Source organism: Lampetra fluviatilis, chromosome 9 (assembly GCF_964198595.1).
Source record: "Lampetra fluviatilis chromosome 9, kcLamFluv1.1, whole genome shotgun sequence".
In the NCBI taxonomy this organism is placed as follows: Eukaryota; Metazoa; Chordata; class Hyperoartia; order Petromyzontiformes; family Petromyzontidae; genus Lampetra; species Lampetra fluviatilis.
The window spans coordinates 710,567-727,525 of NC_136283.1; the positions used below are offsets into that span (position 1 = coordinate 710,567).

Consider the following 16,959-nt stretch of genomic DNA (forward strand, 5'->3'; position numbering starts at 1 on the left):
TAGAGAGACGGATATGTGAAGCAGACATTTTGCCTGCTTTAATAATTATTCAACGATTTCCTTCCATAGCTAAAAAACCCAACCTACAACGTCACCGGTATTGGCCAAGCATCGCGATGCTGAGAAGTGACCTGCAGGCAACTTTGGTGGGGATCACGCGTGGCAATATCGCCCCCTACTGAAATAAAATTAAAACTTATCAAAGCCCTTCTGAAAAAGAGTTGAAACTGATCGAGACTTTCCTGGTTAATCACATATAATCAATCATACAGTAGTAAATAATTAAATGTTTTAGAAATTTCGCCTTAGAGGATAGGATTTTGTATACGCAGCCGGATTGTGTGATTTGTTTTTATTATTTATCCCATGTTATATGCATTGATGTGGCACCAGCCACAAAGCCCTACAACCGTCAGTATCATAACCACTGTCTCTTCGCGAGACTTTATCACCAGAGGAACGTGGAATTTCCATCTCAGGCTCAGGGGTGGCTACAGTGACACTTTGGCTCGACTTGCAGCTACTGTGTAAATAAATATAACCACGGATGACAGATGAGTGCGTGAAAAAGATGGTCAGAATCAGAATCTTTATTTAGATTGCAGGAGGATTCCGATTCACAGATGTCCATTGGGTCAGCAAGGCACAGCTGCTGATGAGACTCAACGAAGTCGAGCCTTGTCCAACGATGCATGCCCTGGACTATTACACATTTTCTGTATAGCAGCAGGCAAAATGTCACGTTCTCGTATCTATTCTCTCTGCTGGCCTCTCTCTTTATGTGCGCTGAAGAAGGGCCATTGCCCGAAACGTCACTTATTAGAAATTAAATGTTAAGGCCACGGTGTTATTGATGAATGTGTTGAGCTTTTTTGTTATTTGTACGTATGCACCAAATAACCAAATAGATAGATACATTATGTTATTGATATGTTATGTAAATAAATCATCTCTCCAAACCAATTCCCTGTTTCTCTGCGTTGAGGCCCTTCGCGCCCCTCCCTTCACCCCAGCCCATCTCCTGACCCCCGCCCCCCACACACCTGTGCTGCACGGGGTTTCCCGGGCTTGGCCCCACGGGTGCCCGGCCTGGGCCGTTCTGCGCATGCGTCCCGCCGCTTTGTGCCGCCGCCGCCGCTGTTGCCGCAACTCGGCCCCGCTCGGTGAGGCGATTCCCGCGTTCCCCGCGTTACCCTCGTCGCTCGCCGCGTTCCCCTCGCTCCCAACTCGGGGTCGTTTTTTTTCCCCCTCCGGGCAACCCCCTTGCGCGTTTCCCGAGCCGTGGCCGCGGCACCGTGAAACGGACCGAAGCGCGAGGCGGGAGCCGCGAACCCGCAGGCGCGGCGCGGCCTATCGCGCATGGGCGAGGCGCTCGGGCCCCCCGGTCTCGGCTGGAGGCGCCACCGGACCCCGCGCCGTGGACGGCGGCGCGGGGTCGTTATGCGAGAGCGGGGTTTGGCGAGGCCTACCGCGGGGCCTAGAGATGGCGCGGTTGCCGCTCGGACGCGAGGGAAGGCGGCGCGGTGGGGAGATGTCCGCAGCGCTATCGACTCGCGGGGCCGTCGGGGAGGACGGGGCGACTAGCGGGAGATGGCAGAGGCGAGGGATGCGCTGCCGGGGATTGGGGAGCATGCAGATGGAGGAGGGGTGAGAGAAACGTGGCTGAGATGTCGAGAGACCGGGATAGGGTGGCTGGTGGGGAGACGGCACGAGCGGGAGGAGATGGAGAGGGGACGTTGCGTTTGGGACGTGATAACGCTGGAGGAATTCTAGATTCTAATTGCAGAGGAAAATGGATTTATGGTATGGAGAGGTGATGCAGATGGAGGGATACGACAAAACATGGGCAGTTGCGACGGACTCGAAGATGATGGGGGGAGAAAGGGGTGACTCGAGATGGACAGATTGGGACTACGTGCACAGTTAAAGGGAGGATGCGGGGACAAGGAGATGATGGTTGCGAAAGAAGACGGCAGTGACGATGTCAGAAACGTGGAGATATGGAATGACCGACGGGAGATGTTGGGAGATGATCAATAGCAAAGGAGATATGGGGGCTATAATGACCGAGGGAGTTGAATGAGAGGGGACCTTGTGACAATAGGAGGGAACGAGACAGGAATATGATTTAGGATTTAGCTGGGGGAGATCGGGGAGATGGAGGCAGCGATTTATCTCCGCAGCCGAGATAAAATTATGGTTAGGGATGTGGAGGGGAAATGCGCGAAGACGCGAGGCGGATCTCGCAGCCGCTGAGGGTGAGGGGAGCACGCGGCCGGTGGTGGAGGCAGTTAACGAGGGGTCGGGCAGTTATTTTGGAACGGTAGAGAAGGGAAAATTGGACGTGAACATCAGAGGTGACGATACGAGAAGACATTCCGTAGTTGGCGTATGCGGATCTTGAATATGCATTTGAGAGTGATGTTTTTATTTATTCCCCCTCGCCCCAAGTGCGCGACAGTTCCTGTGAGCGGCTGTGCACGCGAGACGAGAGATGGTGATGGAGAGGCCAAGTCCGCAGTTGGTTGGGCGGGAGTTCGTGCGGCAGTACTACACCCTGCTCAACCAGGCGCCCGACTACCTGCACAGGTGCGCGCCCAGCCGTCCAGCAGAGTTCGGCACCCTGCGGAAGCCGAGTCCCGTGACAGCTGTGGTGAATTTGTCAGAAGTGTGCTCATCAGAAGTGTGTGCATGTGTGTGGTCCGTCCAGGGTTTTTGTTCTACTATTGTTTTACAGGGAGTTGAGCGGCATTGTTTGTGTGTTCATGTCGAGGTTGATGGATGAGCCAGTGGATGGCTTCAGGAGTAGCCTGGTAAATACTACGTCTGATTTTGTGCCAGGAAAGGATGGATTTGTGCATTGGCATTACTATATTGCCTATGGTTTAAGATATATTCTCATCGCAATTAATAGACCCGTAGACATGAATGATTGAAGCTAGAACTCGTGTGCTCTGTGGTTTGGGTTGAACTCGCATGACGATTCACATTTACATAGATACCCATAGACTGAAACTGACACGGTTTCAGCCTCGTGAATATATGAAATGTGAATGATTGAAGCAGGCAGTGGTGTACAATTTTCTGATGTTACAGCATCAGTGGTACTGTGGGCTATGCTTAATTGTTCCTTCGGTGTAGGAGAGAGCTGCCTCAGCCATGCGTCCTGAATACAGACCGTTGTTTGCGTGGTCCGTCCGGTTGGCGTCGCAAACAGCAACAATTTAAAAACAGAAATTAATAGGGGGCCCTCCTTAATGAAGTGTCTTGACGTCCTTGGGGTAGGGTTGTGGTGAGATGGCCCGTTCCTGTTGGGGTGTTGGTTAGGGGTTGAGTTAGGGTTAGTCTTAATGGCTGGTTGGTTAGAGGTTGAGTTAAGATTACTTGTTGGTTTGTGTCAGGACTAGTGTGCTGCACCCCAAACATTGTCTCCACCTCCGCATTGCAACATTTGACTTTTAGGTTTGGTTCGCTTTATTTTCTGACATTGAAAGCAAATCAACTATGGAACCTGAACGCACGATTGGTAGGTTGCGAGTTCAAAATCCCATACAGGGATTTAATCATTGCCTATGGTGTTAGATAAAACTGGTACTCTTTTCTGTAAAGGCAAGAGTCCTTGTCCGATGGCGTAACTTTCCCTTGCCACAACAAAGTAGAATTTTCACCACTCACTCAGGGCTTCGGCAGAGCTGGAAAAATATAAATAATTGGTTCTTGGCACATCTGAAATTGTGTTTTTTGGAGGTTGTGCATTAATAATTGCGTTGTAAATTGGTGCCATTAAGTTGATGATTAGGATGATGATTACTTAGTGTTGCCCCCAATAAAACTAATAGGCAAAGAGGTATTCCAGTGGCTCAGAGGTTAAAGCACTGAACTTGGTCCTGGGTTCAAATCCAGTCAACCCCCTGTGATTAAACTGGGTTCACAAGTGGCTCAACCTTGTGACCCGTGCACATATTACGTTTGAATCTGCACTTTATATGGAATCGGTTTCAGCTCTGAGAATTTAAAAGGTGGTTTTATTGTCATCTCATGAACAGTGGCAAAGTGGGTAGGAAATTACTAACCCCCTTTTGAGTGTGCTTAAATTAATCTCAGAGGTAGCTCTTGTGATATCCATTTGCCACTACTATGGAGGATTGCATTACTCTGCGAGAACTCCAAATAAATGTTGTGTCTCAAGAAATGACTGATACCACAATCGGGATGTAATTGGAAGAAAATACAAAAACAATCAAGTATGTAATAAAGTGCTTCTATCTAAATTTAAATAGTTTCTTACCTTCCCAATACATGCATCAAATTGTGCATGGGCCAATGTATTTCTTACCATGACTTTACCGAAAGAACCAAAGAGTAATTTCTGCAGTCACGAAAGCTTCAAATCAAGTTTATTTCTTACGATTTAACCAAATTACATTGAAACAATAGAGTGGTGTTACATCTAGGCTAACGGAGTAAACAAGACAAAAAACTTGAGACGAAAGGAATATATGCTTAAATCGTATCTCCATTCAAGTCGTGACAGTTCTTGGAATACCATGGAGCAGGGCCTATTTTAATTAAATTTACCATTAACCATATGGCTCCGTCATGTATGTATATATGTGTATGTTGAACTTATTTTACGCCATTCTTAGCCAACTGCTAATCGAAGGCGCATTTATGTACGTATACGGCGTAGTGTTACAAGGTACAGAACAACAGCTACAAAGGTTACCGTGTTTGATACAGAGCTATGGTTACCATTGACAATTGGTTGCCACTTTGAAAATAGGCCCTGCCATGGAGGGTTTTTCTGTAGATGCCTTAACTGCTGCTGTTGTGTTGCGCTTTGTTGAAGGTTCTATGGCAAGAACTCAACCTACGTACATGGCGGGCTGGACGCCAACGGACAGCCCGCCGAGGCCGTCATTGGGCAAGCGGTGAGCAAACGCCAGCAGCCACCGGGGAGCACACAGGCGATGCCAACTCGGCTCTGGCATCCACGCACACACACACATGTGTTCACCATACTTTGCTTTTTGTGTGTGTGTTGTTTTTATGTCGGTGTTGAGCAGTGTAGTGATTTGCGCATTTCTCAACCCATTGACCTGTGTTCGATTTCCGGCATTGGCCAACATCAGTAGCAGTTATTTAAACCGGTCTTGAGCCTCCACTAGGCCTGACTTAGCCTTAAATGAGAAACCTGGTGCAATCTGTAAAATTCAGCACCGGGAAGACAAAGGCAGTGGTGCATTGTGCACAGTGCCAGCATTCTTAGGTGCTCCCTAACAGAACTTTACCCAACAGTGTGTTAAGTCTGTACGGGGGATCTTTGGCTTTGTGCTCGGCAGGAAATTCACAAGAAGGTGATGTCGCTAGGATTTCGGGACTGTCACACCAAGATACGACATGTCGACGCTCTCGCCTCGCTCGGGGATGGAGTTGTGGTACAGGTGAGGAGAAGCCATACCTAGATTTTGGCCCCGAGTTCTAGTTTCAAGGAGAACGTGGAGTGAGGGGTACATGCTTCTGACATCATTGCAATGCAAATGCCAAACTAGTCTAGCATGAAATGATTTATATTCTTTGGGTCTGTCGGTAAAGCCATGTAGATATAAAAATTATAAAATTATCACAACGTTTCGATCGCAACACAAGCGATCGTCATCAGGTGAAAAAATATAGCGAGAAAGCTACCAAGGCAGGAGAAAATACAATGGGAGAGCTGCTGAAACACGAAGTTTTTTAGGCTTCAGATGGACTCAGCCCAAGGGTAAGTGGGCAGGGCTAGAGGTGTAATTTGATTGTAAATGTCAGATCGGTGATGTACCTCCACGACGACGACTCAGCTGTGGAGGTAGCCATTGTATTGTGAGAGATTAGCATGTCAATGTAAACGAACCAACGCGCAACGGTGGCTGTGCTAGTGAGACATCCAGCTCGTACATTTTTTTTAATGATTTCACTAGAGTACACGTGAAAGTCACTTAAAAGTGAAATTCCCTTTAATGAAGGTTTAAACTCATGTTGGGCAGGCTGGGACACACAACCTAGATGCCTATCAGCAAGATAATAGGTTTTTCTTGAATATATATACATTCGTATCATTTATCCAGGAAAGCCAAATTGAGTCAAGATTTTGACTTACATCTTTTGTGGCTGCAGGAATTTATATTCCTTGGGTCTTTCGGTAAAGCCACGTAGATGGAAAAATAATAGAAATATCACGACGTTTCGATCGCAACACAAGCAATTCAAATCAGGCGAAAAATATATAGCGGGAGAGCTGCTGAGGCAGGAAAGACCCAAAGAATATGAGTCAAGATTCTTGTTCAGGAGGGCCCTGCTAGATTGGGATGTTTGGTTAATTCCTTGTTAAGAAGTGTTTGGGTAGAGAAGTTGACTTCTAAATTGTAAAAAAAATCCACACCGAGAGGAGATAACACTGGAGTCCACACTCACTCGTCATGTACCCACTTTCTGTACTACCATCTCCTCGGTAAATGTGCACCTCAGCAGGTTAGTCGTCTCACAGAACACGGTTATCTGTGTTATCCACCAACTCTTGCTACAAAGCATTGGATTTGTGGCATATGTCACCACACCTGCTGGTATGGGTACACCGTCATGCCATATTCTTTAAGTTACTGGTACTGTTGTAAAACTCTTTAATGAAGACTGGCATGTTTCATTAAATTATAAATTTATGTTCAAATGGGCACCCATAAGAGTTTTTGTTGATATTGGTTGAATCAGGCCTGAGGAACCTTGCCTTTACTGAGGGCCGAACCGGACTTTCCAATGCATGTGGTCGGGGCCACACATTAGTAGACACGAAATCTTGATAGTGCAGCGTTGTCAGCATTGACCGCACAGAGCTCCAAATACATTCGGTGACTGAGAACGCTTAAAATTAGTAATGCATTTTTCCAGGCGGAAAATAGTCCTCCCGAGTACCAAATGAGTATGGCTAAGATACTCGTAGTGGTGGATAAATATTGTTTGTGGGATGTTTCAAAGTTGTAGACTGCATGTGGCTGTCGGCCGTATGAAATAGATTTGGCCATTAAGTCGCAGGTTTTCCACGCCTGGTTCCAGGCATTGAAGTGTAGTGCAAACACCAAAATATAAATTATGGTAATGTAAAACCACTACTCGTATGACTGCTCGACTGCATCCATCCATGGTGCAGGTGATGGGAGAGCTGTCCAATGCCGGGCAGCCCATGCGACGCTTCATGCAGACCTTCGTGCTGGCACCAGAGGTATGTTCCCAGTGAGCACCGGTCAAAGCACACACAGTGCACACACACCATGCCTACCCATACACAGAGTAAACACCAGAGGTGTGGACTCGAGTCATGTGACTTGGACTCGAGTCAGACTCGAGTCATGAATTTGATGACTTGCGACTCGACTTGGACTTGTATAACAATGACTTTGTCCCACCTATGAGATGTGGACTCGAGTCATGTGACTTGGACTCGAGTCAGACTCGAGTCATGAATTTGATGACTTGCGACTCGACTTGGACTTGCATAACAATGACTTTGTCCCACCTCTGGTAAACACTACACACACACACACCCCAAGTAAATACCACTTGCACGCAAATGCAGCATGTACATTGGACACACACTCTGTACATACCACAAACACCTTCACAGCATATACAGCACACACTTTGCCTATACCCCTCATACTTGTATGCACCACATATATGCCACGCACAACACATACGTACACATACCACCCGTACATGGCATACGCAACACACTGCATTTACCGCTCGCACCCATAATCGCAGCGTATATGCCGTACACGCATGCATCTTCGCTCATAGCCACACGGCACACAAACGCCATTTGCGTACCTCTCTCACACGGCAAGTTCGCTCCTCCCACTCGCCCATCGCACGCTTGCACGCCGCTTGCACTCGCGTGCTGGATGACTGCCCAGTGTTTATGGCCTCAGGCTCGTGTGTTTGTATCGGCGTGTGTGGGTGAGTGTTTACTATTTTTTATCTTATCTCACACAGGGATCGGTGCCAAACAAGTTCTACGTTCACAATGACATGTTCCGCTACCAGGATGAGGTGTTCCTCGACTCTGACACAGAAGCTGCCGAAGGTATCGTGTGGTGTTCACGCCCGCCCGGGCCCGTCTGGATTTGTCGGTCGCTGCCATCGCCGCTGTGTGTGTGTGATGCGGAGCTGTGTCTTTGAACCTCGTGTTCTTTGGACGGCCACCTCGAGTCGGCCTGATTCTACCCCAGACCTTGTGTTCATGAACTAATTGAGTTGACTTGAGTTGACTGGCAAGCTGAGATGAAGGACAGCCGGAGTTGGTTAAAAAGAAAGTGGCATCACCATGATTTTCTGGTTACTTCAATTATCACGTGAGTTGGGCAACTCACCACCCTGCACACAGTTGGGCATGTTACTGCTATGTATATAAAATAACTTTTTTTTAAGCTGCCTAGAACACTTGGATCATCATGCATTGGGCATATTCTGGCATTGGACAAATTCGGACATCCAGGCCAGCCCGACAAGTGAAACCTTCCAGGAGAAGTTGGGCTCTTGCATAAAATTGGCAATCATCGTGAGGAGTCTGAATACTTAGAAAAGAAGTGCCAAGGGGCAATATTTCCACTTTGCCTGAATATCGACGTCGGGATTCTGATGTTGGAATCTGGGCCAGCAAGTGGAGCAAAATCATCTGGCAGAATTTGCATTCTCATCGAACTTGCATTTGAAAAACATGGAGAGCGGATACCAGGGTGGGGGTAAGTTGACTATGTACCCGTGCTCCTTGTTTTTGTGGAAACACATTATGATGAGTGTGTGCTTGTGTGCGTGGGCTAACAACAGAGTCGGGAGAGGAGGTGGAGGAGGGTGAGGAGGAGCAAGAGATTATCCAGCCAGAGCCTCCGGCTCCTGCCCCCTTCATTCAGGACACAACTCCGTCCAGGTGCGTGATGATGTTGATTTGCAGATGATGATGTCCGTGTGCTGGTGGTGATGTGCATGGTACAGGGGTGGTGATATCGGTGGTGTATGTGTGCGTGTGCGCGTGTGAAGTTGTTGATGTTTGTCGGTGATGTTGTTTGCGTGCGAGCAGCAGTACGGAGGTCGTTGAGCAGGAGGAGTTAACCTCTCACCTGGAGGCGGCGCCGGGCGGTGGCATCGCTGGTCCCGGGGCGGAGCCCGAATCCCCGGGCGGTGTGGAGGGGAACGGGGACGTGGAAGGGGGCAGTCCGGAGGAGGACGAGAGGGTCCCCGACAGCCTAGATACGGACGGCACAGGCCATTGGAGGGACGAAACGGAGGGGACAACGCCGGAGAAACCGGAAGCAAAACCCCCTTCCCCGTGCCAGCCTGTCGAGCCCCCACCAGCCCCCCACAAGCCGCCCGAGGTGGGTCCCACTGCTACGCTGTCGCTGGGGATGCGACCATTCATTGAGTCAAATCAATCATTTGCAATTCATTTTGATATGTTTTATACAGCTCTTTGAATGGCATCCTTTGCACTAAATGGTGCTATAGATATAAAGACTTGATTGATATTACCCACTTTGATGTACGATTGGAAACACGGACATTGACAAAGATAATGGAAATAAATCTAAAAAGTGCACGAAGGTGCATGGGAATTGCTTGCTTGGAATTACATGGAGATGGACAGAGGAACACATGGAGAGGAGAACGCGCGAGTTAGAGACATCACACTGAGAGTTAAGGCGGCTCAGTTGGCTTGGGCAGGACGCATCCCCTCGACGTGGTGAAGGGCAGTGGTCGAGATGAACGGCGGAGCGGTAGCCAACGCAGGAAACGCCTGAGAGGACGTCCACAGCGGAGGTGAAGCAAAGAAACCATCTCGTAGGCACGAGCCAGACACACCACGACAACGGCCTGGGGAGCCCTTCGTCCACCAGTGGATAGGTCATGGCAGATGATTACGATGATGATGACTTGTTTTTTTTTTGCGCGCACGTATGCAGACGAACTCGTGGGCGTCGGTGACAAGCAAAAACCTGCCACCCGGAGGAGTGGGGGCGCCATCCGGAGGAGTCACCCCCTATGTGATGAAGGCTCCTCAGGCTCCGTTACAGGCATGGCCCCGACACAAGCGTTCACTTAACAATGAGTGTTCACTTAAGAAGGAGTGTTTCCTTAAACACAAATTCGCAATGAGAGGAAAATGATGGGAACCGAATAGAGAAACAGGAGCAGAGGGCCAGGAGAAATAAGGATGGGGGAGGAGGAGGGTGAGGCTGCATGAGGACCTCGACGCTGCTGCTGCTGCACGGAGAGGGAGTGGCAGCGTGTCTTCACAACGGGCGGCGGGGAGAAGGGAGGAGAAGTTTCGAGTTGCCATACACGAGGCATGTGATTTACAGGGGGCTTGAACGGATTTAGAGTTATTTGTAGCTTATTTATGTAAAACGAGCTTTACTACCCGGCTTCGCCCGAGACTTTGATTCTTGTCTTGGATTAATACACGGCCTACGTGGAGGGTGCGGGGGATGCGTGATGTCAGCAGGCACACTGCGTAACGCTGCCGCATGCGGGAGACATCACAGATGTGACGTCGCCGCTCACTTGCCGTGCAAAATATATCCATTATTGTGCCCCCCCCCCCCCCCCCAAAATTTTTTTTTTATACTTTTTGCATTGTGGACAGTCTGGAAGCTACCCACATGCCAAATTTCAAGTTTGTTGCATGTTGGGAAGTATGCTAAACATTTTGAACAGACACACAAATTTCCCTTTTATTGAAAAATGTACTCACTTGACATCACTTGCCCCTATTATGTATTTAATGAAGGACTGATATATTTTGTGTGTGTCTGTGTTGGAATCTGTTTGTGCGCGCCTCTGTGCTTGTGTAGCCAGCGTCTCAGCCAAGAGTGGAGGTGAAGACCGAGCAGGCAGGGACTGGACCTGTCCCCCCACTCCTCTCTCGCGGTCGAGGGGGTGGGCCCCCACGGGACCGTGCTGGGGGGCCACCCCGCACCCCTCGCCCTGGTAACATCAATATCACCATGCAACAACTATGCATATCGATTCATCCATCAAAATACATTCTTGCACGCATTTTCCATGCTTCACATAAATTCTGGTTTATGCAAAGCGCTTGATGTGGCTGCCCCAAAGTTGGGTAGCCACCTATTTTCGTATCCTGGCATCTCCATTCTGCCATCTCTGTCCTTATTTAAGTGTGAATATAATTTGACATCATAATTGCTATGATTAAATGTGTTTGTTTTTAAAATATAATTGAGGAATGCTCTGATGTTGTCTGCCAGCCAAGTCCCCCTTGAAAAAGGCTTCTTAGCTCAATGGGCTCTACTCGAGAAATACACTTCTCACTTTTAACTTCTGACATGCAATTGATGTACTTATTATTGCATTTAGACTAATGGAGCGTGCTTTGTGTTTGCATGTGTCTTGTTGTATGTGTTTGTGTCTGTGTGCGCGTGTGTCTGCGTGTGTCTTTGTATATATTGTGCGAGCGTGCAGAGGGGGGTGACGGGAATCAGGAGTTTGAGCCACGGCGCCCGACCACGGCACGCTACCCGGACTCGCAGCAGATCTTCGTGGGGAATCTCCCGCACGACATCGAGGAGGCCGAGCTGCGCGACTTCTTCATGAGTGAGCTCCGCTTTCCCAGTCGAGAATTTTAAGTTCTGTTTTTAACGTTGGTTGGGAGTAGAGGTGGGGGACGTGACGCTGCCACAGCGCTGTAACCGTGATCACGCTCGACTCGCAATCCAGAAGTTTGGCAGTTTGGTTCAATCTGCCGGCGTGGCAGTTTAATAATTCCCCCGCCCCTGGTCCACTCAGCAGTATAAGTTGGTGCAGCACAGTCGATGGAGATGTTACGTTGACTGAGGCTAGTCAGAGATGTGTCGAGGCTTGATGGTATATTTTATCCCTACTGATGTCATGATGCATCGCTGCATCCCTAATTCACAGCCCCTTTCTGGGTAATGGAGGTTTTTTTACCATACTTCATGTTGGTCAGTGCACGTTGGTGAACGGTCAGTAGGCATAATCGCTCGCCTGACTGATGCTAGCCATGGTCGGGAATATAATTTGGGATTGCCGGAGTCGCAGTGCGACGCGCTGACCATTGGCACCACTGGTCCATCCTTAATATCCACCACCATGGTCTGCCCCCCCCCCCCCGTCGTCTAACACCGCCAGCGTTTGGACACGTCGTCGACCTGCGCATCAACACCAAGAGCAGCGGCAGCGGCAGCAAGCTTCCCAACTTCGGCTTTGTCATCTTCCAGGAGCCTGACGCCGTGCAGAGCGTGCTCGCCTCTAAGGTACGCGTGGGTCGGTGGGAGGGTGGGTGGGCCGGTGGGTGGCCAGTGGGTGGCCGGCTGGTTGGGTGTGTGTGCAGCTGGGCGAGTGGGTGGGCAGCTGTGCGAGTGGGTGGGTGGCTGGGCGAGTGGGTGGGTAGCTGGGCCAGTGGGTGGGCGAGCAAGACTGGTAGGTGGGTGAGCTGTGTGGCTGCTGGTCGGCTCTGTGGAATCGGCTCGAGTGCGGAAGCTACACGAATTGCTGCATCGTGAGACCGTGGGAGATATCCAGCAGTGGATTGACTTTGGCTAATGACGACGAATGAGCCTTGCTTCCTCGTTGTGTCCGCGTGCTCAGCCCGTGCTGCTGCGCGGGGAAGTTCGTCTCAACGTGGAGGAGAAGAAATCTCGCGTCGCCCGCGACGGCGAGTGGCGCTCGCTGGAGGGACGCCGCGGCGGCGGCGGCGGGGGGGGGCCTGGTGGGACCCGTGGCGGAGGGGGGCCTGGAGGCCTGGGTCCCCGTGGCGGCGGGGGACCCCGCGAAGGCTGGGGGGGCGGCGCGTCCCCCAGGGGCGGCGGTGCCGGAGCCGGGGGCTTTTTCCCGCGTGGCGGGGGGCGGGGTGGCCAGGGGGAACCCCGATTCCCTGCCCAACGGCGATAGAAGTCGCCCCGTGGATCGCCCGCCCGCCCATCCGCTCGTCCATCCGTCCGCACCCCTCCGCACGCAGGAGTCTGCCCCCGCTCCGCGTGCAGGGGCGCAGGGTTCACCGCGTAGCTCGAGTCTCGTGTGGTGGGTGGCTTGCTGCTGTTGTCTTATCGCAGTGCGTTACGGCCTCTCCATGCGTCGTGTCGGCGCTGGCGGCACTGCTGGCCAGCAAACGAGCCACGGGTCTTCTCGCTCTTGCTCGCCCCCCCCCCCTCCTCTCTCGACGTGCCGGCCCCCCACCAACCCCCGGTTCCGCCTTCCCAACTTCCGGGTGCTGTGCTCTCATCTCTCTCTCTCGCTTCCTTGGGTGTGTCGTTATAATTTTTTGTTTTGTTTTTAATTTCGGAGATGATCATTCTTAACTGAATATTTAAACAGACATGTACAGTGTTAAATAGCTCCTGCCCGTGCAGCGCTGAGTAGGCCGGCGTGGGCAAGCGCCGCATGTTTCGCTCTCTCTCTCGCTCGCCGCTATCGCTGTGTCGTATTAAACTGTTCATTGCTCGTTGCCTCCAGCGAGTGCTTCTCTGCGTGGCTGTGAAACCATCGGCCTGAGATGAACTTGTACATAAGGCGGGTTTGGTCGGTGGCGCGGTGGCATCTCCGAGTGGGTTGGCGAGTGGTGTTAGGTGGCAGGCGGGGGGGAGCCGGTGTGGGAGTCCGGGTGGGTGCTTGGTGTCTCAAACGATTGTGCAGCGGGAACGGTGGCGGTGGTAGATGTTGAACTCTCCTCTTAACGTGTAGCGCCGTCCCACTTATCCCCACCCCCCACACGCGTGGCTGGTGTTTTGCGGGGGACTTGCAGTAACTGTGCCTTGTCGGGGCCGCGCGTGTGGAGCTGAGCGGCGTGCGGGCTGCACGTTGTCCCGTTCGTACGTTCGCCCGCTCGTCGCTCCGTGCGTGTGAAGCGAAGGCGGCGGGGGGGGGGGTAGCCGCGGGGGCGGAGAAGGGGTGGTGCTGGGGTGCGACATGCATCCGACCGCCGTGGGAGGAAAGCTTTCAAATTTGGCGTCCGCTCCGAAGTTCGGTTGCGTCCAGGGATTAATTTCTCACCAAATATTTTCTGGCTCGCTGGCAGACTGGAGTAGGCACGTCACTAGTATAGCCATAGCGAGAGGTATTCTGAATGTGGTGTTCTGGGGTACACAAATATTTTCCTTGCTGACCTTGACAGAGCCGGCTGAAAATAAGCCCTGGCTGTTACCTTGCAGAACAATCCTGCAATGTCTCACATTTCTTAAATCTAAATTCCCAACGTCCTGGTTACAGCCCGGGACTGGGTGGTGGCAGGCGGACCACGTGTGTGCGTGTGCGCCGTATTCCCCTGGTGAGCTCTAGGGGTTGTGTGCCAGGCGTTCTTGAACTGTGAATCGCTGATTTCTTCCTGTCTGTGGCTCCTTGCCGCCTGCCGGACTCGCTTACCGCCCCGCTACGCTCGCCGCCCCCACCACCCCCACCACCCCCACCCCCACCACCCCCACCACCCCCACCACCCCCACCACCCCCACCCCACGTGCTCACCGCCGCCTCGCAGTCCCGGCACCACCTGGGCAACGTCGCTCGCTCTCGCTGCCTTCGTCTGTCGTCTTTTATTTGTTTTTCATTTTATTTCGTTTTATTTTTCTCTCCCTGAAATGCACTGTTTCATTAGTCTGTTGAGAGGTTTGTACTGCGTATTTCGTTTTATTTGTTTGTCCAATAAAAGTGTAGCTGGTTTACAGAGAAGCATGCGCCTCGCTCTTGTTGGGGGTGGGGTGGGGCCCCTCGGGGTGGTCTCGATGGGTTGCCACCTGTCCCGGATCTTCCAGGATCGTCCCCTTGTTGAGGCAGCAGCTATCCTGCGAAATTTCTCAGACTCCCCGGTGACATTTTAACCTACTCAGTTTTTTTCCGGATGAAGCCACAAGGGCTTCGGTACATGCAGTGCTCACCTCTGTGTTGGTTACATCTGTTTGCAGCTTACATGAAGTTTTTGTTGTGCGATTGGTGTTCTTGTAATTTACAGATTCGATTGTGTAATCATATAGTGCTCGAGGATAATGCATTTACAATATATTGGGAAATTCTAATGTCTACGATGTCCCAATTTGTGCAGTCGAGTTGGCAACCCGAGCTCGCCGGCACATGATGAACGCAATAACCGAGTGGCAAATTTGTTGGCTGGTGGAGGTGTGTGAGGTGTGTGGTGGCTCGGGACTTCACTTTTCTCGCTGAAAATTTTTCTGGATCACTGGTTGGTGTCGGTGGCACGTGACGACGCATCTCCAGCCATGGCGAGAAGAATGCTGAACGTGGTGTTGTGGGTGCGGAATATTCAGAATACCGACAGATATGAAATGAAGCCCGGGAGAGGCTCGTTCACCCTCGTGTTATGGTTGATACCCTACCCATGAGCCCAGATCAGATATTTATCCCGGTGGTCTTGGCGTACACCTGTAGTCCAGCACAATGGAGGCGAGGGTTGGTGGATCACACAAATGTCCTGAAACTCCATTCCCGTGGGTGTGGAGGAGGAACCCGACCATCACTTGCCAGAAGGTGGGACAGCAGAGTGTGGACTACACCTGTTCCCTATGAATGTTTTTGTAACGACGCATCGAAAATTCACGGTTAATGCTAATTAAGGGACTCTGCGATGATGCTAACGGTTCAAACAATAAAAACTACAAACGAATCGTGATCCCGAATTGTAACAATTCTATCACGCGACTGGGCGAGTGAATCGTGGCATGCCGAAAAATCGAGCAATAAAATCAGGCCGTGTCCTGGAAAAACTTGATAACCCGCCTCGGTGCAGTGCTGGCGACAAGAGGGCTGATTGTGTACCAACGCACGTGCCCGACACAAGCGCCTGCAAATGAAGATCGATTGTGCGTGTGGATCGCGCGTCGATATCTGCAGCGGTCCTGCGCCTCCCCTGGATCGATGCCGTGTGTAAACATCAGCATTGGGGAGACAAAGGCGGCCGGGCGAGAAATGGGCTCATGGGATGATCAAGTGGCGACTCCCCGCAGGGACACGCCGTGACTCACGACTCGCTCCCGCCACCTCCATGGTGCAACCTCCTCTCGGGAAACGTCCCCTGACAGTCCCCCCGAATTCACCCCCCCCATACAACATTCTGCTTCAGCTCCCTGCTTCAACCGTCAACAACTCGGACTCCCCAGTCGCAGGTTCCCTCCCGCCGGCTGCCGGCTTCAACTTCCCCGCTTCACTCTTCTCATAGAGACGCCAGAATGCATCTCCCGTGTTTCAGCTCCTCTGCTGTAATTGTGCCAACTCGCTTACATCTTCACTACGCCCCCCCCCCCCCCCACGTATAATGAGGCTGGCACCTGGGGGTGGTGGGGGGGGACTTCATCTGGGATGAGCCGAGCCGCTGAGCGGATCACGCGGCGAGACCTTCACTGGGTGGTGAGCGCCGCCTCGTCTCGTCTCACGGTCACGGCCAATGGCTGCGTTCGTACGGCCAGTGTCGTGGGGAGGGTCAGTGTTGGGGTCAACGTGATGTTGAGGGTTTCGGGCTGTGTTAGGATTATTGGTGGGATTGTGTTTAGTGCTGTGTCAGTGTCAAGGTTGTGGCTGTGTTGTGGTCGGGGTTAGAGGGCTCTGTTCAGGGTTATGGGGAGGGGATGTGTTGTGGTTGGGGTTAGAGGGCTCTGTTCAGGGTTATGGGGAGGGGATGTGTTGTGGTCGGGGTTAGAGGGCTCTGTTCAGGGTTATGGGGAGGGGATGTGTTGTGGTTGGGGTTAGAGGGCTCTGTTCAGGGTTTTGGGGAGGGGATTCGTTGTGGTCAGGGTTAGGGCTGATTCAGGGTCAGGGCTCTGTTATTGGAAAAGCATCGCGCACTGTGAACATAATAAGAATCCACGCACAATCAACGTCACATTTTGTTTCCTCTTCGTTACCGCGGGCATCGACTCACAATCGAACTCGGTTACAGTGGGGTCA

General features: G+C 51.4%; 1 protein-coding gene across 1 annotated transcript; it reads left to right on the forward strand.

Annotated features, from left to right (window-relative positions):
• The first annotated feature begins 1,092 nt into the window (after window positions 1-1,092).
• On the forward strand, window positions 1,093-13,512 carry G3BP2 (G3BP stress granule assembly factor 2). The gene is made up of 13 exons (XM_078859476.1): window positions 1,093-1,163; window positions 2,452-2,589; window positions 4,850-4,931; window positions 5,343-5,444; window positions 7,184-7,255; window positions 8,029-8,119; window positions 8,863-8,962; window positions 9,113-9,407; window positions 9,993-10,103; window positions 10,884-11,019; window positions 11,515-11,646; window positions 12,202-12,326; window positions 12,661-13,512. Exons 2-13 carry the CDS (start codon window positions 2,495-2,497, stop codon window positions 12,961-12,963), a joined length of 1,644 nt encoding a protein of 547 aa, XP_078715602.1. The 5' UTR covers window positions 1,093-1,163; window positions 2,452-2,494; the 3' UTR covers window positions 12,964-13,512.
• Window positions 13,513-16,959: the final 3,447 nt, after the last annotated feature.

Excerpts from the sequence above, each read along its gene's own strand:
- G3BP2 (XM_078859476.1), top strand. The coding sequence starts at position 2,495 with ATGGTGATGGAGAGGCCAAGTCCGCAGTTGGTTGGGCGGGAGTTCGTG. Across the intron at positions 2,590-4,849 it reads GCGCCCGACTACCTGCACAG|GTTCTATGGCAAGAACTCAA; the intron begins GTGCGCGCCCAG and ends GCTTTGTTGAAG. Across the intron at positions 12,327-12,660 it reads AGAGCGTGCTCGCCTCTAAG|CCCGTGCTGCTGCGCGGGGA; the intron begins GTACGCGTGGGT and ends CCGCGTGCTCAG.